General features: G+C 33.6%; 3 protein-coding genes and 1 long non-coding RNA gene across 5 annotated transcripts; 3 read left to right on the top strand and 1 right to left on the bottom strand.

Annotated features, from left to right (window-relative positions):
• The first annotated feature begins 1,087 nt into the window (after positions 1-1,087).
• LOC107942246 (putative disease resistance RPP13-like protein 1) lies at positions 1,088-4,718 on the top strand. 2 transcript variants are annotated; one of them, XM_041092509.1, is made up of 3 exons: positions 1,088-3,927; positions 4,163-4,329; positions 4,420-4,718. In XM_041092509.1, exons 1-2 carry the CDS (start codon positions 1,640-1,642, stop codon positions 4,278-4,280), a joined length of 2,406 nt encoding a protein of 801 aa, XP_040948443.1. In that variant the 5' UTR covers positions 1,088-1,639; the 3' UTR covers positions 4,281-4,329; positions 4,420-4,718. The 2 variants fall into 2 exon arrangements, 1 of the variants encoding a protein (XP_040948443.1); XR_005913183.1 differs by having other exon boundaries at positions 1,088-4,329.
• On the bottom strand, positions 4,564-5,657 carry LOC121216982 (uncharacterized). Its single transcript, XR_005913184.1, has 2 exons — positions 5,341-5,657; positions 4,564-5,027 (listed from the first exon to the last, which is right to left on the bottom strand). It is a non-coding gene; the product is annotated as an uncharacterized lncRNA (long non-coding RNA).
• A 2,716-nt stretch (positions 5,658-8,373) lies between these two features.
• On the top strand, positions 8,374-13,253 carry LOC107942247 (putative disease resistance RPP13-like protein 1). The gene is made up of 2 exons (XM_016875875.2): positions 8,374-12,894; positions 12,985-13,253. Exon 1 carries the CDS (start codon positions 8,600-8,602, stop codon positions 11,249-11,251), a length of 2,652 nt encoding a protein of 883 aa, XP_016731364.2. The 5' UTR covers positions 8,374-8,599; the 3' UTR covers positions 11,252-12,894; positions 12,985-13,253.
• Positions 11,480-12,773, top strand: LOC107942243 (putative disease resistance protein At3g14460). The gene is made up of 2 exons (XM_016875871.1): positions 11,480-11,991; positions 12,137-12,773. Exons 1-2 carry the CDS (start codon positions 11,480-11,482, stop codon positions 12,771-12,773), a joined length of 1,149 nt encoding a protein of 382 aa, XP_016731360.1.
• Positions 13,254-21,938: the final 8,685 nt, after the last annotated feature.

Genomic DNA, 21,938 nt, shown 5'->3' with positions numbered 1-21,938 from the left:
ATAAATGAATAAAAACTAAATTGTTTTCTATGTTCATTTACAGCCCCATGCAATGGTAAAAGATATATTGTGCTTTCAATGGGAGACACAAGATTAAATCTTGAAATAAAATTGTTGGGAAGGATAGTCACATATTTCAAACATGGACAGTAAAATGGGCATGAACAATATCAAAAAAATAAAGTGCAATTTGTAACATTCTTTTTGTAACGGTGAATGTTTTGTTATTTTTCGAAAGTTGAATAATTGAATTGAAACTTATGTGATTGTTTTGTCAACTATACTAAAGTTGAGGGACTCTTGATATAATTTACTCTTTAAAAAATTATAAATTTTTTTAAAAAAATTCTAAAAAAATATAAAGAAAGTTTAAAAAGTAAAAATTTTTTAGAATAATAATTTTGAGGACTTAAATAAGTTAATTTATGTTTCAAGTTTATCGTAATAAAGTATTTATTATTATTATTATTATTATTCTTATTTTACTTTGATTTTTTTTAATTTATGTGCTATGACATTTAATTAATTATATTGTAACAAGATTATAATGTAACATGTTTAATTTTTTAATTTAAAATGAACAATTTCACTCGATTTGGCTCGACTTGAATTTTATTTCATTTGATTCGATTCAAAAAAAATTTAAATAGAGTTAGAATGATAAAATATGATTAACGAGTTCAATTAATATGAAAAATTTTTACTCGATTCAATCGATCGTTCACTCCTATCCATAGATGTCAAAGTACTATAATCATGACTAATAATTACTTTGATTCCAAGAAGCATGAAAAACTCGTTGATATTAACAATTACATTGAATTTCACTCTTATAAGTATTAAAATATTTGTCAAAACGTATTTCAAAAAATAGTTTTGAAGATACATATTTTAATAAATAGTCAATACAATTATAATATCAAAATAAAAAAATAAAATAATTAATATAAATTTAAACTTAAAATTAAAAATATTAATAAATAAGTAATATTGAATAAAATTAATTTATTACTAACTTCTGGCATTAAAAGTTTAAAACACAAAGATTGGTACGCAATATAATAAAGAAATTGGAGGGTCCAATCATTCCAAAAACTCTGACCTGTTTTCCACTTTCTTGTGTTTTCCATCTCATTTGCTCTATTCGTTGACTTCAACACCATTCCCTGTTAACCCCAATCATACACAATCCATCTCCATTCCTTTCCCTCAATCTCCCCTTCCTTCTTCATCTCTCTCTTTGATTTCTTTGTCCCAATTCCACCATGTCTGTCTTTGGAGAGGCTGCTCTTTCTGCCTTTTTGGAGCTGTTGTCTGCCAAGTTGCTTGACTCTGTACTCAACTTTGTGGCCGATCACCGGCAAGTCCACCACCAACTCAAGCTGTGGCAATCCATATTCCCCGAGATCAAAGCAGTGTTGAACCATGCAGAGGAGAAGCAGATCAAGGACGAGGGTGTGAAGAATTGGTTGGACGATCTCCAAGACTTAGCTTACGATGTGGATGACATCTTGGACGAGTTCGCTTACCAAGAGTTACGTCTCAAGCTCCAAAAACTCAAGCACAAGCCAGCACTAGTAAGGTACAGAAACTCATTCCAACCTACTGTACTGGTGGTCATTTCTCTCCAATCGCTTTTATGTTCAATGCTAAGATGATTTCAAAGATAAAAGCAATCACCGATAGACTGAATAGTTTGAACACTCGAAGAAGTAATTTGGGGTTGAGTGAGATCATGTCTCAAGGCGCAACTTCCAAGGGAAAGAAACCCAGGCTGCAACCAACTTCCTTGATGGATGGAGTTGTGGAGTATGTTGGTAGAGCCAATGAGAAGCAAGAAATGCTTGAGTTGCTCAAAAGTAACAATTCCGATGGAGTTTGTGTCCTTTCCATCGTTGGCATGGGAGGGATGGGGAAAACAACTCTTGCTCAGCTTGTTTACAATGATCCCAGCATTAAGGAGTCTTTCGATCACAAGTCCTGGGTATGCGTTTCTGATGACTTTGATGCTGTTAACATAACAAAGACGATTTTAAGATCCCTCGATGCTGACTCACGTGATGAGAATGACTTGAACTTGCTTCAAGTTAAGTTGAAGGAGAAGTTATCCGGAAAAAGGATGCTGCTTGTTTTAGATGACATTTGGAACGAGAGTTACAGTGATTGGACCATCTTACGGGCTCCATTTGGAGCAGGAACCAAGATTATTGTAACAACTCGACTCCAAAAGGTTTCATCTAATGTGGATTCGGTGAAAGCGTTTTACTTGGATAAACTCTCGCATCATGATTGTTTATCCATATTTGCTCAGCATGCATTGAAAGCAAGAAACTTTGATGGGCATCTCCAATTTAAAGAAATTGGAGAGAACATAGTGAGAAGGTGCAACGGCTTACCTTTGGCAGCAAAAGCCATTGGAAGCTTATTACGCACAGTAACGGATCATAGTGAATGGGAAAAAGTATATGAGAGCGAGATATGGGACCTCCCAGAAGATCCATGTGGCTTAGTTCCAGCTTTGCGATTAAGCTACCATTATCTTCCTCCTCATTTGAAACGATGCTTTGCATACTGCTCCATATTTCCTAAAGATTATGAATTTGAAGAAGAAGAGATAATCTTGTTATGGAGAGCAGAAGGTTTCTTGCAATCAAAAGCTAAAATTCAAGGCAAAGGTCTTGGAAACCAATATTTTCAAGATCTAGTGTCGAGGTCATTTTTTCAAAGATCTAGTGAAGACAAATCCCGTTTCATGATGCATGATCTTATGAATGATTTAGCTCAATCAGTTGCAGGAGAAATATGTTGCAGACTGGAGGGTGAAAAGCGACAAAAGTTTTCGCATCGTTCTCGCCACTCAGCTTATGTTATCAATGATCGGTATCAGAGTGTAAAGAAGTTTGAGGCATTTTATCAAATGACTTCTTTACGTACTTTCTTACCATTAGGTGCTCCAAGATATGAGGTATTCTATTTATCTAACGTTGTCTTGGAGGATTTGTTGCCAAGACTTAGCTACTTAAGGGTTCTTTCTTTGGGTGGGTATGAGATCTATGATTTGCCCGACTTTTTTGAAAATTTAAAACATCTACGCTACTTAAATTTTTCTAGAACCAGAATCAATCGTTTACCTGATTCTTTGTGTACTCTTTATCATTTGGAAACTTTAATATTAAGAGATTGTCGAAAGCTCAAAAATTTACCCTCGAAGATCGGAAACCTTGTCAACTTGCATTTTCTTGATATTAGAGGTGCGGATTCAATAGAAAGGATGCCCTCCGGATTTGATCAGCTAACTAAGCTTCAAACGTTATCTAATTTTGTTATAGGGGAAGGTGATGGACGTCTTATTAGAGAATTGAAAAATTTGTCAAACCTTAGAGGTAATTTTTGTCTTTCTGGATTGGGGAATGTTAATGGTCAAGATGCGAGGGAAGCTAAGTTAAATGAGAAGCTAGGGATTGATGGGTTAGAACTACAATGGGGTACAGACTTGGAGAATAATACAAGGAAAACAGAAGTTGAAGAGCGGGTGTTGGACTTTCTTCATCCTCCGAAAAACCTTGAGCAACTTATCATTGGGAATTACGGGGGTGTAAAATTCTCATCTTGGATAGCAGATTCTTCCCTCAAGAATTTGTCGTCTTTGAAGCTTCTCAATTGTAAAAACTGCAAGTCACTACCATCAGTTGGAAGGTTGCCATTCTTAAAAGATCTTTCAATTTTTGGTTTCGATCAAGTACAGAAGATTGGTGTTGAGCTCTTTGGAGAAAATCAATTGAATCCATTTGCATCATTAGAGATTCTGTCTTTTGAGAGTCTTCGAAACTGGAAGGAGTGGGACACTTGTGAAGGAGACGAGAAGGATTTGAAACTCCCCAGCCTTCGTGAGCTTTCAATCAAAAACTGTCCTCAGTTGTTGGGAAGGTTGCCTAACCATCTTCCTTCCTTGCAAAAACTTGAAATTCATAGGTGTACGAGTTTGGTAGTTTCAATATCAAGTTTCCCGTCACTGTGTAAATTCAGTATAGAAGGGTGTGCAGAACTGGTGGATGATTGCTCTTCTCCTGCAAAGGAGCTTTCCTCTTTGCAAATTTTGTCTCTTTCTAACATTTCAAAGTTTAATATTCCAGCAGATATTTATGTATTTATGTATTTCCAGGTGTCCGTTGCTGAAAGAAGAGTGCTCAAGTGATAAAGGACGAGAGTGGTCTAAGATTTCCCACATACCCTTTGTTGTAATTGATTTTAAAGCAGTCATCCCGAGGGAATCAGATTGAAAGATGAGCCGCAAAATCTGTGATTGATTTCTTCAGAGTCGTGGGAGAGGTACAAAAAACCATTTCAAACAAGTCTAACTTTCCTTAGGAACAAGATAAGAATAGGAATGAGTATAAATTTATTGATTGATATGTGCAGGGATTGAAAGCGAAGTTGGGGAGGAGGTGAGGTTTCAGAAAGATCCTTTGAAGGAAAAGTAAAAAAAAGATGTCACTTCTCTTGTTAAAAATTTTGAAGATGTTATTGGCATACAGTTCAATGTGTGGTGTTACAGTATTTTCAGATGTTTGTAAACTTGTTTCTTGGCTTTGGGGTTTAATTTTGGAGTAGCATTAGTTCATCGGTGTTTCTAGAATGTGAGCTTTGTGTATTGTTTATTTTATTCTTTTACTTTACTTTTCTTATAGGAAGAATAAGATGAACAATTTCACATTAAACTTCAATCTTATAACATTTTCCTTATTTTCAATATATATCTACTTATCTTCTATTTTAAAAAATAGAAAATTAGGGAATTAGGCCGAAATTTTTCAAATTTATGGAAATATAACTCATTTTCTTTTTACAAATTAGTTGTAATACCTAATTTTGGCCCGGGTAAATGACCTAAATTACAAAAGGGCTTGTGAGGCCCAAAATGAACAACGGCCCAAACAATAGTGACCCAAGAACGCCAGAAACCCTAGGGTTTCTAACATTTGCGCCGCAGCCACCTAACTCCTTGCGCAGCCAAGACCCGATCGTACCTGCACATCAAGCATCAAACAACAAAAAAGGAAAGGAAATCAAATATTTGCAGAATCAAATCAAACAGATTCATTTTTATTCTTATTTCGGCTATAAAAAAACCATCAATACATTGTAATAGAGGATCCAGATTCGGGAATCAATAAGAAAAAACCAGTATTTTTACAACGCAAGAGCAATAGAATAAAAAAAAATTCAATCGAAAAATCAAAGGTGAATATCTGTTTTTGTTTCTTTTCTTTATCGATTTTGTTTATTTTTTGTCTTTCTTGCATGCTGAAATAGAATAAAATAAAAAGTGAAAAGACTCACCTTCGTTCGGGTTTGAAACGTTATTGCGACGGTTGAGGGAGCCACCCCGAGGAACGATGGCCTGAAACCGAAAGGTTTCTTGTCTGCTTTGAGGATTTTTGTTGATATTTTGGGGATTTTGAGCCCAGATTTGGGCCTAGAGAGACAGAAGGAACTGAATAGGGAATTTTCTCTTTTCTGGTCATCGCAGACGGTGGTGCCGACTCCGAAGATCGGTGACCGGCGCAGTGGCCGATGATCGGCAGATGACTGGACGAGCAGGGGAAGGGAGAGGCTTTTAGAGGTTTTTTTTTGTTTTTTTTAAAAAGGGTTTAAAATGATTTTTTTGAATGATTATTTGGCTTAAATAGCCTTTTCAAAACGACGTCGTTTTGAACCCGGGTTGACCCGAATCCGACTCGACCGCTAGGATCTGCATGTTTTTGAGCGGAGGGGTAAATTGCGCTTTTAGCCCATCCGCCTTTTAATGTTTTTGCAATTAAGTTTTTTTTATTTTATTAATTTACCCTTTAATTTATTATCGTTTTCAATTTCGTCCTAATGTGCAAGGAAAAATTTCCCTTCCAGCCCCTCTATGTAATTTACGTGTTCAATTTCGTCCTCCAGAGTTCAATTATTTGCAGATTTGCCCCAGATTTTTATTTACAGTTCAAATTAGTTTTTTTTGTTTTCCTTTTTTTATTAATTAATTTTTTTTATTTTTTTTACATATTTAATTATTTTTTTAAAATCTACATACATATATATATAGTTTTTTTTTACATATTTATATATACATACGCATATTTATTTTTTAATATAATGTAATTATTTTTTATTTTTTTATATATGTAATTATTTTTTATGATCTATACGTATATATTTATTTTTTTATATGTATGTATACATATTAATATTTTAAACCATTATATATATATGAATAAATTTATTTTTAAAATGCAAATGTATGTATTTTTTCCATATACTTTATAATTTATATTTTTTTCCCTTTATTTTCATAAATACATCATGTATTATATATGTATAAATTTCATAGCCCAAGATTTCATATGTAAATTATGTGTATGTCTTTTAATTTCAATGCATATATTATGTGCCTTTTATTCTTTATATTTTGTTTATTTTATTCATTTGATTATTAATTTATGTTTTCGTTTATATGTTAAAAGGAATGTTTTTTATTCTGACCATTTATTTGATATTTTGCATGTGATTATTTTTATTATGTATATTAATTTCGCCTATTTATTTATATTATTTCTATACAATTGTTGTATGTATTATTGATATTTGTTAAAGAGGCATTTATTCATGCTTTCAATATAACATTACATCATTTCCTTACTTGATTTTAAAAATTGAAAATGTTGAAAATAAAGATAATACTTGTATTTAGGATTTTCAAGAAAGTTGAACCCTAACGTATTCGACTCGATTGACAGTCAATAACTAGTACTGGTATCTCAATGTTCTCTATACGACCTGTTTTTCTTAATATTTCGTTGTAATATCTGGCGTGATTCATTTTGAAGCCGAACCAATTTGAAGAGTTAGAAATGAAATCTAGTCTGTTTCCGAGTCCTCCTTCAAGATCTTTTGGTTTTTATACCTGTTACTAGGGTTCTTCAAGTTTGTTTTTAAAATTTGATTTTCATTTATGACATTAAGATCCTCAAAATTTTAACGTAGGATGAATGCGTTCTTATGTTTGTTCGTTTGTTTTTAAATTTGTTCATTCTTATTATTTTATTTAAAATTATGTATGCTTAAATTTGTTTGTTTAAGTTAAACAAACATATTCGCAATCAATATTCATGAATAATTAATAAACAAATAAATAAACATAAACATATGCATATGCATATATATATATTTAGATGTAAAACGTCAAATATTAATATTTATAGTTATATTATAAATAAAAAAAGCACAAAAGTCATAATAATTTTCTTAATATATAATAATGAAACAATTAACAAGTTTTGAATGATTTGTTAAACGAATTTTTAATGAATGATAAATGAGCTTGTTCATAAACATAAATGAACTGAACAAGTTTTGTTTGTGCTGAATATATTTAATAAACTAGTCTCAAAATCTTGTTCATGTTCATTTATTTAGCTTAACAACCGAATATAAATGAATAAAAACTAAATTGTTTTCTATGTTCATTTATGGCCCTATGCAATGATAAAAGATATATTGTGCTTTCAATGGGAGATACAAGATTAAACCTTGAAAATAATATTGTTGGGAGGGATAGTCACATATCTTAAATATGGTCCGTAAAACGGGCATGAAGAATATCAAAAAAACAAAGCGCAATTTGTAACATTCCTTTTGTAACAGAAAATGGTTAGTGGTGACTGTTTTGTTATTTTTCGAAAGTTGAATGATTAAATTGAAACTTAAGTGACTATTTTGTCAGCTATACTAAAGTTGAGTGATTGTTGGTATAATTTACCATTTAAAAATTTATAAAATTTTTTAAAAAAATTCTAAAAAAAATATATAAAGAAAGTTTAAAATGTAAAAATTTTCTAGAATAATAATTTTGAGGACTTAAATAAATTAATTTATGATTCAAGTTTATCATAATAAAGTATTTATTATTATTATAATAATTATTATTATTTTACTTTTAATTTTTTTAAAAAATTATGTGCTATAACATTTAATTAATTATATTGTAATAGGATTTTAATGTAACATATTTAATTTTTTAATTTAACTTGAACAATTTCAATCGATTTATTTTATTTGATTCGATTCGAAAAAATTCAAATCGAGTTAGGATGATAAAATAAGATTCACTAATTCAATTAATATGAAAATTTTCACTCAATTCAATCGATCGCTCACTCCTATTCATAAATGTCAAATTACTATAATCCATGGAATAAAATTAATTTATTGCGAACTTATGGCTTTAATACACAAATACTTGTATGGCGTAAATAATTACAATTAAATAGTCATAATTACTGAATTGATTTTCAAAATATAATGTGATTATCTTTTGATTAAAATAAAGAAAGTTTGGTACGCTATAAAATAAAGAAATTGGAGGGTCCAATCATTCCAAAAACTCTGACCTGTTTTCCACTTTCGTGTGTTTTCCATCTCATTTGTCTCTATTCGTTGCCTTCAACTCCATTCCCTGTTATCCCCAATCATACAAAATCTATCTCCATTCCTTTCCCTCAATCTCCCCTTCCTTCTTCATCTCTCTCTTTGATTTCTTTGTCCCAATTCCACCATGTCTGTCTTTGGAGAGGCTGCTCTTTCTGCCTTTTTGGAGCTGTTGCCTGCCAAGTTGCTTGACTCTGTACTCAACTTTGTGGCCGATTACCGGCAAGTCCACCAGCAACTCAAGCTGTGGCAATCCATATTCCCCGAGATCAAAGCAGTGTTGAACCATGCAGAGGAGAAGCAGATCAAGGACGAGGGTGTGAAGAATTGGTTGGGCGATCTCCAAGACTTAGCTTACGATATGGATGACATCTTGGACGAGTTCGCTTACCAAGAGTTACGTCTCAAGCTCCAAAAAACTCAAGCACAAGCCAGCTCTAGTAAGGTACGGAAACTCATTCCAACCTGCTGTACTGGAGGTCATTTCTCTCCAATCGCTTTTATGTTCAATGCTAAGATGATTTCAAAGATAAAAGCAATCACCGATAGACTGAATAGTTTGAACACTCAAAGAAGTAATTTGGGGTTGAGTGAGATCATGTCTCAAGGCACAACTTCCAAGGGAAACAAACCCAGGCTGCAACCAACTTCCCTAATGGATGGAGCTGTGGAGTATGTTGGTAGAGCCAATGAGAAGCAAGAAATGCTTGAGTTGCTCAAAAGTAACAATTCCGATGGAGTTTGTGTCCTTTCCATCGTTGGCATGGGAGGGATGGGGAAAACAACTCTTGCTCAGCTTGTTTACAATTATCCCAGCATTAAGGAGTCTTTCGATCACAAGTCCTGGGTATGCGTTTCTGATGACTTTGATGCTGTTAACATAACAAAGACGATTTTAAGATCCCTCGATGCTGACTCACATGATGAGAATGACTTGAACTTGCTTCAAGTCAAGTTGGAGGAGAAGTTATTCGGAAAAAGGATGTTGCTGGTTTTAGATGACATTTGGAACGAGAGTTACAGTGATTGGACCATCTTACGGGCTCCATTTGGAGCAGGAACCAAGATTATTGTAACAACTCGACACCAAAAGGTTTCATCTAATGTTGATTCGGTGAAAGCGTTTTACTTGGATAAACTCTCGCATCATGATTGTTTATCCATATTTGCTCAGCATGCATTGAAAGCAAGAAACTTTGATGGGCATCTCCAATTTAAAGAAATTGGAGAGAACATAGTGAGAAGGTGCAACGGCTTACCTTTGGCAGCAAAAGCCATTGGAATCTTATTACGCACAGTTACGGATCATAGTGAATGGGAAAAAGTATATGAGAGCGAGATATGGGACCTACCAGAAGATCCTTGTGGCTTAGTTCCAGCTTTGCGATTAAGCTACCATTATCTTCCTCCTCATTTGAAACGATGCTTTGCATACTGCTCCATATTTCCTAAAGATTATGAATTTGAAGAAGAAGAGATAATCTTGTTATGGAGAGCAGAAGGTTTCTTGCAATCAAAAGCTAAAATTCAAGGCAAAGGTCTTGGAAACCAATATTTTCAAGATCTAGTGTCAAGGTCATTTTTTCAAATATCTAGTGAAGACAAATCCCGTTTCGTGATGCATGATCTTATGAATGATTTAGCTCAATCAGTTGCAGGAGAAATATGTTGCAGAGTGGAGGGTGAAGAGCAACAAAAGTTTTCGCATCGTTCTCGCCATTCAGCTTATGTTATCAATGATCGGTGTCCGAGTGTAAAGAAGTTAGAGGCATTTTATCAAATGACTTCTTTACGTACTTTCTTACGCTTAATGGCTCCAAGATATAGGGTATTCTATTTATCTAACGTTGTCTTGGATGATTTATTGCCAAGACTTAGCTACTTAAGGGTTCTTTCTTTGGGTGGGTATGAGATCTATGATTTGCCCGACCTTTTTGAAAATTTAAAACATCTACGCTACTTAAATTTTTCTAGAACCGGAATCAACCGTTTACCTGATTCTTTGTGTACTCTTTATCATTTGGAGACTTTAATATTAAGAGGTTGTTCAAATCTCAAAAATTTACCCTCGAAGATCGGAAACCTTGTCAACTTGCTTTTTCTTGATATTAGAGGTGCAAATTCAATAGAAAGGATGCCCTCCGGATTTGATCAGCTAACCAAGCTTCAAACGTTATCTAATTTTGTTATAGGGGAAGGTGATGGACGTCTTATTAGAGAATTGAAAAATTTGTCAAACCTTAGAGGTAATTTTTGTCTTTCTGGATTGGAGAATGTTAATGGTCAAGATGCGAGGGAAGCTAAGTTAAATGAGAAGCTAGGGATTGATGGGTTAGAACTACAATGGGGTCCAGACTTGGAGAATAATACAAGGAAAACAGAAGTTGAAGAGCGGGTGTTGGACTTTCTTCATCCTCCGAACAAGCTTGAGCAACTCATCATTAAGAATTACAGGGGTGTAAAATTCTCATCTTGGATAGCAGATTCTTCCCTCAAGAATTTGTCGTCTTTGAAGCTTCGCAATTGTAAAAACTGCAAGTCACTACCATCAGTTGGAAGGTTGCCATTGTTAAAAGATCTTTCAATTATTGGTTTCGATCAAGTACATAAGATTGGTGTTGAGCTCTTCGGAGAAAATCAATTGAACCCATTTGCATCATTAGAGATTATGTCTTTTGAGAGTCTTCCAAACTGGAAGGAGTGGGACACTTGTGAAGGAGACGAGAAGGTTTTGAAACTCCCCAGCCTTCGTGAGCTTTCAATCAAAACCTGTCCTTAATTGTTGGGAAGGTTGCCTACCCATCTTCCTTCCTTGCAAAAACTTGAAATTCATAGGTGTACGAGTTTGGTAGTATCCATATCAAGTTTCCCGTTACTGTGTGAATTAAGTATACGAGGGTGTGCAGAGCTGGTGGATGATTGTTGTTCTCCAGCAAAGGAGCTTTCCTCTTTGCAAACTTTGTCTCTTTCTAACATTTCAAAGTTTAATATTCCAGCAGATAGGACAATGTTGAGGTTTGGAAACTCAGAACATTTTGATATTGATGGTTGGGAGGAGTTGGCATCTCTATCACGGTTTGGGTTTAGTTTAGTTGGACATTGTTTCATTTCCGTTTGGCATTGTCCTCAACTGCAGTCTTTGGAAGCCAAGGAAGCCGACTTGCAACCTGACAAGATTTTACGTGTTGAATCTTTGCAGATATATGATTGTGAAAGGCTCAGTAGACTGCCACGAGTCTTACATGAGCTCACATTCCTTACAGTGATGGAAATTGATAGTTGTCGAAGCTTGGTTTCTTTTGCAGAGAATAACTTACCTCGTAATTTAAAAAGGCTAACAATTAGAAACTGTGAGAATTTGCAGTATTTGGTTGATGAAAAAGAAGATAATAAGAGTATGAGTAGTACCCTCTGTCTTCTTGAGGAGTTGTTTATCTATAAGTGTCCGTCTCTAATGTCTTTGTCATCGAAGGGGCACAAAAATATTGGCAATCAGCTTCAACTTCTCGAAATTGACCAGTGCTCAAAGCTGAGTTGCCTATTTTCAAACACCAATTTTTCCCATAACACTTGAACATTTGATAATTGGGGAATGTCCAGAGTTGGAATACATAGCCCAAGAGTTTGAGGAAACCGCTTGTCTTGAATCTATTCTATTTTTCAGATCTGGAATTAATTCTCTACCACGAGGACTAGGCAAGCTCAAACATCTCCAGGAGATTTGGTTGCTTTCGTGTTCAAATTTGGTTTCTTTTGAAGAAAATGGGTTGCTCACCACCAGCTTCAGAGCTTTTGTAGTTGATGGTTGTGGAAATTTTGGAGCCCTTTCTAAGTTCATGGCCAGCATCACCTCCCTTCGACGATTAAGGGTGCGCAACTGTTCGGCTGACATATCATTTCCGTCGGAGGGATTCCCTGCCAATCTCACATCACTTGCAATCTCAAATGCACCCAAGATTTATAGGTCACTTGTGGAATGGGGATTAAATAGACTCACCTCTCTTCAAGAATTGACCATCGGAGGTGGAGGATGCTCAAACGTGGTGTCGTTCCCAGAAGAAGGGACTGGAATGATGCTGCCTCCTTCTCTCACCTGTATAAACCTTTCAGAATTTGAGAACCTGGAATTCATGTTCTCCGAGGGCTTTCAAGACCTCGCCTCTCTTCGAAGACTGGAAATCAGTGAATGTCCCAAGCTAACATCTCTTCCGGAAAAAGACATGCTTCGTTCGCTTGGACTTTTAAGTATTTCCAGTTGTCTGTTTCTGCAAGAAGAGTGCTCAAGCGATAAAGGACGATAGTGGTCTAAGATTTCCCACATACCCCTTGTTCAAATTGATGGTAAAAGGGTCATCCCGAGGAAATCAGATTGAAAGATGAGCCGCAAAATCTGTGATTGGTTTCTTCAGAGTGATGGGAGAGGTACAAAAAACCATTTCAAACAAGTCTAACTTTCCTTAGGAACAAGATAAGAATAGGAATGAGTATAAATTTAATGATTGATATGTGCAGGGATTGAAAGCGAAGTTGGGGAGGAAGTGAGGTTTCAGAAAGATCCATTGAAGGAAAAGTTAAAAAGATGACACTTCTGTTGTTAAATGGGTGGAATTTGTCATTTAGTGTTTCAGATGTTTGTAAACTTGTTTCTTCGCTTTGTCTGTTGTTTACTTTAGTCTTTTACTTTACTTTTCTTATATAGGATAGGATATAATAGGGAAGAATAAGATGAACAATTTCACATTAAACTTCAATCTTATAACATTTTCCTTATTTTTAATATATCTGTACTTATCTTCTATTTTGGAAAATTTAAGCAAAAACGTCAGAAAGAAATTCAATATTTGACCAATTGACTAAAAAAACTAATATGTCGAAAGAATACACATTTTGTTACAAAATATTTTTCTTAAGATGCATTTTCTGTTTCTCTCTCCAAAATATATCTATTTCTCCAAATTTAGGAAATATCGGCCTAATTCTCTAACTTTTTTATTTCAACATTTTTATCCAATTTTCTCCTATTTTTCTATTTCACTTTCTTTTTTTCTTTCCTATTTCAATTTTATTTCTTTCTTTTCTTCCTATTCTTTTCCTCTATTTCCCAACCTTAGCTGTAGCTAGCATGCACTACAGCCGCACTACGACATTTGTTCTTCTGTCCAAATAATGGCATCGGTCAACTCTTTTCCTCATTCTCTTTCATTTCCAAATAATGGCGTTGGGGTTCTCCTCCGTCGATCACCTTACTCTTTTGTCATCACTGCTTGTTCCGATGTTGTCACTAATCGGAGAAGCCACCAAATGGTCCACATTTCCTTTCTTTCTCCCGCTTCTTTTCTACTTTCTTTTTTTTCGTTGTTTTTAAAGTCGTGGACCGTGTTTCACTACTGTTGCTCTCTGTCGTCGAATCGAGGCACCACCATAAATGGCCTTGCTTCTAGTAAACATGCACTGTTGCTCATGCTTTTGTTTCTTTCCCTCTTTTTATTGTCGCCTCTCTTGTCTAACTGATAACTCTAAAATATAGAGTTATCTTTAGCACTTCTAGGTTGGTAATTCATGCAAAATTTAAGTGTTTGATAACAAATTTTTAGATTTTTATGACAACTTTGTGTTGTTGAATGATACTAAGATGAATTTGCTAATTTGATCATTTTATATACTAAAGCACATGATTGCAATTTTTGAGACAGTTAATGTACTGGAAGAAAAGCCAGTCTTAAAGCTCACCCTTTTGGTCCTCAATGCTGTAGCATTTCTACAACATAAGCCATGTAAAAGAGGGTTGAGATATGGCCATCTTTGGACCCAATTAAAGGCTTATTGGTCTTAAAAAATTCTCTTGATCCAACTTAAGAATTGGGTCGGCAAAAATGGATAGCATGCAAAGAAGATAGGAGCCCAAACTGTCCACTAAGGAGGAGAAATCCTAACTGTCCATAGAGGTGCCCAAATCAACCACCCAAGACTTGGTTAAAGATTGAAAACCAACCACAAAATTCTCATATGTCACCGGCCAACTCCCCTCCTCATTTCAAGGTTTCTCTCTCATGAATCAAGCAAAAATTTCAAAGTCATCCACTCACTTTTCTTAAAATAAAGGTTGGAATTTCAAGGATTTCATTTGCTAAAAATAGCCAATATCTACATGTATAAATAACCCTAGCTAATCTTTTATCCCTTATTCACCATCTCTTTTCCCATTCTTTATTCTTTCACTTCCCATTTGTGGGAGAGAGCAACAAAAGAGTTTGAGAGAAGCATTTCAGAAGTTCTTTGAGCAGCAAAGTTTGGCATCTTGAAGGCAAATCAATTCAACAAAATTTGTATTATCACATTCAACTTCGACTTTTCTGAAGTCTTTTCCCCATATTATGAAAACACCTTCCAACATCGTAGAGCGGATTTTTTTAAATATTGAATATAGAGCATATATGATAATTGGTTTTTTTAAATATTGAATATAGAGCATATATGATAATTGGTTATCTTGCTTCGTTTTTCTATATAAATTTATTATTTTACTTTCATATATGTATGATTATTTAAAGGGTATTATGTTTAAAAAAATTGTTCAACAAAAAATAGATTTAAGTATTGGTTTTCTTTAAAATGATTAGAAATAATTAATAAAAATCAAATTGAAGTGAGGCTGGACAAGGCGAGGTGAAGATGGATGTATTCAACATCTATGCAAGTTGTAGTATTTTTCAAAAGGCACAATGACTTATTTGGCCCTTCAACTTTCCAAAATAGAAATTTTAGTCATGTAAATTTTCGCTTTTTTTAGCCTTTAAACTTGTATTGTTTATCAAATTACTCCAAAATGGATGAAAAAGTTAATATCTATTTATTTTGTTGACGTGACATACACGTGAAATGCCACATGGATGCCAAATCAACAATTAATTAATTTAAAATTTTAAAAATTTTAAAAATATATAATAAATTATTAACTTTTTAATATCTGTTTTGGAGTGATTTGAGAAACAACTGAATTTTAAAGGTTAAAAGAGATGAAAAATTAAATAAATGACTGAAATGAATTTTTATAAAGTTAGAGGATTAAAAAAATTATTATGCGATTTCTTTTAAAGTTATACATCCACGGTGGTGGCAACCTCTCTCAATTGCCGTCCTTAGTGTTATTATTTAATTTATAACACATAAAAAATAAATATATAATATTACTCTAATGTAAATATTAAAATAATGTTAATATGACTATATAAAAATTTTCAATAAATAAAAATTATATAAAATTATAAATATTAAATTAAAAATATAAATATTTAAAAAAAAGTGAAAAAAATGGAGGGACTTAAAATGGATTTGGGGTTTTTTTTTTTTGGAAATATGAACAAACTTAGATAAAATTTTAGGTTCATATTTTGGGTCAGATCGGACTTAGACTATTATAAAACAAGCACATAAAATATGTTAGTATTATGTCCAAAAGAATACACATTTTGTACAAAATGCATTATATCTAAATATGTTTAGACTTGTTTCGAATTTGACCTGATCTGACCCAACTCGTGAATTCGGTTTCTTACTTGCCTACTGATGAAACAAATGCATTATATCTAAATATGGCAAAGTTGAAAGAAAAGCTAAAACTTTTTATAAAAACTAGTAAAAAATAAATAGAGAAGCTAGAAAGAAGTGCTTCTTTGGAGGCTACTTGTTTAATCAAAACCACATTCTCAGATTGGATATGACTATATCCTTGATACTCATAGCACTTGTTGGATCTGGTGGCCTAAGTATAGTATATTCGTTTATATACTTATATTTTTTTGAACAGACTATTTTAATAAAATGATCCATAAATTACATTATTACCCTTTGTATATTGTCTTCAATGGTTTTTGCACGCAAAGAAAGATGAAAGTAAATATTGACTTATTAGTCATATAACATTTGACTAATACTAAGCGACTTTATGTGGTCGGATTCTAATACAAAAAGGCGACTTATATTAGTAGACGAACCTAAACACGTCCTTAGTTTAATCAGAGATAAGAGAATCGATTGAAAGACTAATATGTTTCTTTCAAGTCCAACTGGGGAAATGATAATAAGAGTATGAATAGTACCCTCTGTCTTCTTGAGGACTTGTCTATCTATAATTGTCCATCTCTAATGTCTTTGTCATCGAATGGGCGCAAAAGTATTTGCAATCAGCTTCAACTTCTCGATATTACTGACTGCTCAAAACTGAGTTGCCTATTTTCAAACACCAAGTTTCCCATAACGCTTAAACATTTGAGAATTGGAGAATGTCCGGAGTTGGAATACGTAGCCCAAGAGTTTGAGGAAACCGCTTGTCTTGAACCTATTCTAATTTTCAGATCCGGAATTAAATCTCTACCATGAGGACTAGACAAGCTCATCCATCTCCAGGAGATTTGGTTGTATTCGTGTTCAAATTTGGTTTCTTTTGAAGAAAGTGGGTTTCTCACCACCAGCTTCAGGGCTTTCGTAGTTTTTGATTGTGGAAATTTTAGAGCCCTTCCTAAGTGCATGGTCAGCATCACCTCTCTTCAACAATTAACTGTGTACAATTGTTCGGCTGACATATCATTTCCATCGGAGGGTTTTCCTGCCAATCTCACATCACTTGCAATCTCAAACGCACCCAAAATTTCCATCGATATTTGCTTTCAATTCTGTTCTGTTATCAAGCTCAAATTCTGCTTGATTGTTCAGCAAGTATCGAGCCTTGCTACACAAGCCAGAGCTGAACCAGCTTCTTCCTTGTTCATAACACCAACACCAATCCTAAATTTAGTCAATCTTGTTTAAAATTTTCGAAGACAAAAGGATAAATGTTGATGAGATATTATTGGCATACACTTCAATGGCTAGTAAAAGGGTGGGTGGTGTTTCAGTATTTTCAGAGAGCTGAAGTGATGATGTTTGTAAACTTTTTTTTTTGGCTATGGGGTTTAATTTTGTAGTACCATTAGGTCATCGGTTTTTCTATAATGTGAGGTTTGTCTATTGTAATCTCGTGTTCACTTTTTTATTCTGGCAATGGAATTATTCCCGTATATTATTTTGATCTTTATTTTTTTATTTTAATTTTTGTATATACTACTTTGATATAATACGGATGAATAAGATGAATATAAATATAAATGAGTTTAATTTGACATTAAACTTCAATCTTATGACATTTTTCTTATTTTGAATATATATTTTTTATTTATTCATAAAAATTATATTTATTTAAAAGTAAGATGAGTTTAATTCGATTAGTTGAATTCGCCTGAAGATTTTTGTATTCATTTAATAAAATTTTTTATTCAAATTTAATTTTAGTCGATATAGTCTTAGCTCGGGTTTGAGCGTTCTGAGGCGCATTTATCCTTTTATTCAATAGTTGGGATGGGTTATGTATAGTTCTAAGTATTGTATTTATCCTCTTATATACTTAAGCCAATGCAAGTCGTAAAGCATCAAAGAAGATTTTTGTCTTTCTTTTGATTGTCATGATCCTTTTTTGCTCAATTAAAATAAAAAAAATCAGCTTGAGGCTTATTTTAAAATATGGAAGTTTTGATTTTAAGAAAAATATGGATTTTATTAAAAAAAAAAGGGAGTTGTCACTGAATTTTTTGGTTAGGTGTGATCGATTACCTATAAAATCACATTTTATAAAAAAAATTTTAAGGTCTCTCTAAAATTGACAATTTTTAGGTATGTGTTGAAATCCAAAGAAAAAAAATAGATTCGAGAGTCAATTACGCGTATGAAGGGTTATAGCACCCTTACGACTACCAAAATTGGTACCTTATTGATTACGGGTTGTATGATAATTCTAAATTTAAGGAAATATGTTGATGATTTTGAAGAGAGAAATAGAAAATGTGTCCTAGGAAAAGCGTTTTCTACAATACTCATTTTCTTTTGACAAATTAGTATATTTTTTACAATATATTTATTAAAGAGAAATTGAACTCGAACACTCAATAATAAAATTACTAACATTTAACCATTTGACTAAAAAAAGCTAATATGTCAAAAGAATATACATTTTGTACAAAAGATTTTTCCCAAGATGCGCTTTCTGTTTCTCTCTCCAAAATAGACTTATTTCCCCAAATTTAGGAAATATCGACCTAATTCCTTAACTTTTTTTATCTAATTTTCTCATTCTAATTTTCTATTTCACTTTTCTTTTTCATTTTTCCCTTTTTTTTATTCTCTCCGATTTCAATTTTATTTCTTTCTTTTCTTCCTATTCTCTTCCTCTCTTTCCAAACCTTAGCTATCGCCAGCAAGCACCATAGCCGCACTCCGGCATTTGTTCTTCGGTCCAAATAATGGCATTGGTCAACTCTTTTCCTCCTCCTCTTTCATTTCCAAATAATAAGGTTGGGGTTTTCCTTCGTTGATCACCTTGCTCTTGTGTCGTCACTGCTTGTTTCGATGTTGTCACTGATCGGAGAAGCCACCAAACGGTCCACATTTCCTTTCTCTCTCCCGTTTCTTTTCTACTTTACTTTTTTTTTGTTTTTAAAGCCCTTGATCATCGTTTCACTGCCATTGCTCTTCGTGGTCGAACCGAGCCACCACCGCCAATGGCCTTGCCTCTAGTCAACATGCACTACTGCTCAACCTCTTGTTTCTTTCCTTTTTTTTTACTGTCGCCTCTCCTATCTACCTGACAACTCTAAAATATAGAGTTATCTTTAGCACTTCTAGACTAATAATTCATGCAAAATTTAAGTGTTTGATAACAAATTTTGGGATTTTTATGACAACTTTGTCCTGTTAAATGATACTAAGATGAATTTGCTAATTTGATCATTTTATACACTAAAACACATGATTGCAATTTTTGAGACAGTTGATGCATTGGAAGAAAAGACAGTCTTGAAGCTCACCCTTTTGGTGCTCAATGTTATAGCATTTCTACAATATAAGCCATGTAGAAGAGGGTTGATATATGGTCATCTTTGGACCCAATTAATGGCTTATTGGACTTTGGAAATTCTCTTGACCCAAGTCAAGAATTGGGTCAGCAAAAATGGATAGCTTGCTGAGGAGATAAGAGCCTAAACCATCCACTAAGGAGGAGAAGTCCCAACTGTCTATAGAGGTGCTCAAATCAACCACTCAAGACTTAGTAAAACATTGAAAATCAACCACAAAGTTCTCAGATGTGACCTTCCAACTCCTCTCCTCATTTTAAGGTTTCTTTCCCATGAATCAAGCAAAAATTTCAAAGTTATCCACTCATTCATTTCAAGGCTCTCATTTGCTAAAAATAGCTATTCACTTATTTCACTCATTCCTCACTCACCATCTCTTTTTCCATTCTTCATTCTTTCACTTCTGATGGGTGTCGAATTCACCAATATAAACCTACGCCTAATTTTTTATTTAAGTAGTATAGGGAGTAGGGTCGATCCCTCAGAGACTGGGTTTACTGCAAATTGTTGCTTTCTTGACCAAATTTATGTCGGGCCAGTTATCGTGCCCAAGAAATTTAGGGGGAGGATAAAATTTGAAACCTGAAACCTGAAATAAATAAATAAAATGCGTAAAAAGTAAAAGTTGAAAATAAAATAATAAAAATTAGTTAAATAAATCTGTAGAAAAATTAATTAAAATAAGCTCAGCTTTAGGCACAGGTTTTTCCTCGTCTTTGAACCGATCCTCGAAATTAGATGAACTATTCTTTTCCAATAAGCTAGTTATAGCTACCAAGGACGCCTCGGGCACCAACTCTTCCTTGTGTAAATTTGTTATGGAACATCCAATAACTAACCCTTACCGATCGAACAACCACGAAACATTCGTGATTTAGAACTCCGGCAGCTTTGCGTTCTAGAAGAGCCTAGCTCGAACCAACGCCCTCAACCGCGTGAGACATTCAAATCTGGTTACTACTTCCCTTAACGGACCAAACAACAATCTCCACTTGGCACGCCTATGTGTTCACAGAAAACCGATTAGAAACGTTCCTTTCGGAATTCCAACTGTACGTCTAACCACACTAAATCAAATGACGTCTTTTTTGACTTAATGTTGATCTGACTTTGTGAGTTGACAAAATCATACTTTTAATCTGGAGAAATAATAAGTACTAGAATTTAGGAGTTAGTTTGCTCGGGTTCATAACTCACGGGTCTTGACGAGGCTAATTCCGGCCTAAAGCTGAAAATGAATTTGGTTGGCTAAGGTTTGGGGCATGTTGGTATTTGATAAATTAAATAAGGTAAAATGGGTGAAAAGAATGGGTGGCGTGATTAAGTATGGGAGGCTGGAATTTTGGTGGCGTAATAAAGTGGATTAGCTACTGGAAATGGGAAGGGAATTTGAAAAAGGAATTGCAAATGGCTTAAGTTGTTGGCTAACTAGGAATTAATAAATTGAAGAAAAAGAGATTGAAGACAATAAAATGCTACATGAGAAAAAAGATTGCTTTCAAAGATGAGAGCTTGATTTTTCAATTGATGATTAAAATGAACAAAATAACCCACTATTTATACTAGTGGCTTTGCTAAATTAAGAGCCAACTAGTATAGAAAATCAAGGAAAAAAATATTCCATGATAAAAAATAAATCCCAAAATAATCTCCCACTAAATTAACAAAAATTTTAGCTAATTAATCTTGGAAAAATTCTGCTTTGGCGCTCCTTCGCTTCTTTCTTCAATCTAGCCCAATTGTTTCATTTTTCTTCTATTTAGCCCCTGCACGAAATTCAATAAAAACAGGGAAAAGTTAGTGGTGCACTCTCATAAATTAACCAATTTAATTACATAAAATATGTAACTTTAACATTTAATCAACTTCCCATTTGAGAGAGCAATACAAGAGTTTAAGAGAAGCGTTGTAGAAGTTCTTTGAGTAGCAAAATTTGGAATCTTAAAAGCAATTGTGTGAAGGAGCAAAGCAGAAGGAAGGAGGAAAAAGAACACAAGCTGAGCTATAGAGAAACACCATATTTGTCTTCTAGTTACTTTCCTCTTTTTTTACTTTTTAATTTGTTATGAATTGATGAACATGATTGTTAAATATTTTCTCTTTCAATTTAATTAACATGACTTAATTATGTTGTTGTTAGATTGATTGCATTATTTTAACTTAGATTGTTAAGAATTTTGTTAATGATGTTATGTGCCTTGGTTGCTTATTCATTCAGATAAAATCATGAACATGTTATTCATACATTATAAATGTAGGGAAGCAATCCAATTAACTATTTAATCCAAGCAAGATTTGTAACACCCCTAATCCGTCTCCTTCATTAGATTAGGGTTACAGAGCATTCCTACACTAAACATAACATTCATCATCAAAACAGAAACAATTATGCAATTCAAGAACTATCATTGAATAAATCAATAAAAATAACAAAATTCAAATCACTTAAACAATGTTAGCAAATTAATATACAATTAAATGTTAAAAATAACATATTTGAAACTTAAATATATATGGGCGTGT

This window comes from Gossypium hirsutum, chromosome D05 (assembly GCF_007990345.1).
Source record: "Gossypium hirsutum isolate 1008001.06 chromosome D05, Gossypium_hirsutum_v2.1, whole genome shotgun sequence".
Lineage (NCBI taxonomy): Eukaryota > Viridiplantae > Streptophyta > Magnoliopsida > Malvales > Malvaceae > Gossypium > Gossypium hirsutum.
The sequence above is the reverse complement of the archived record's forward strand: the minus strand, read 5'-3'. Positions and strand labels throughout refer to the sequence as shown.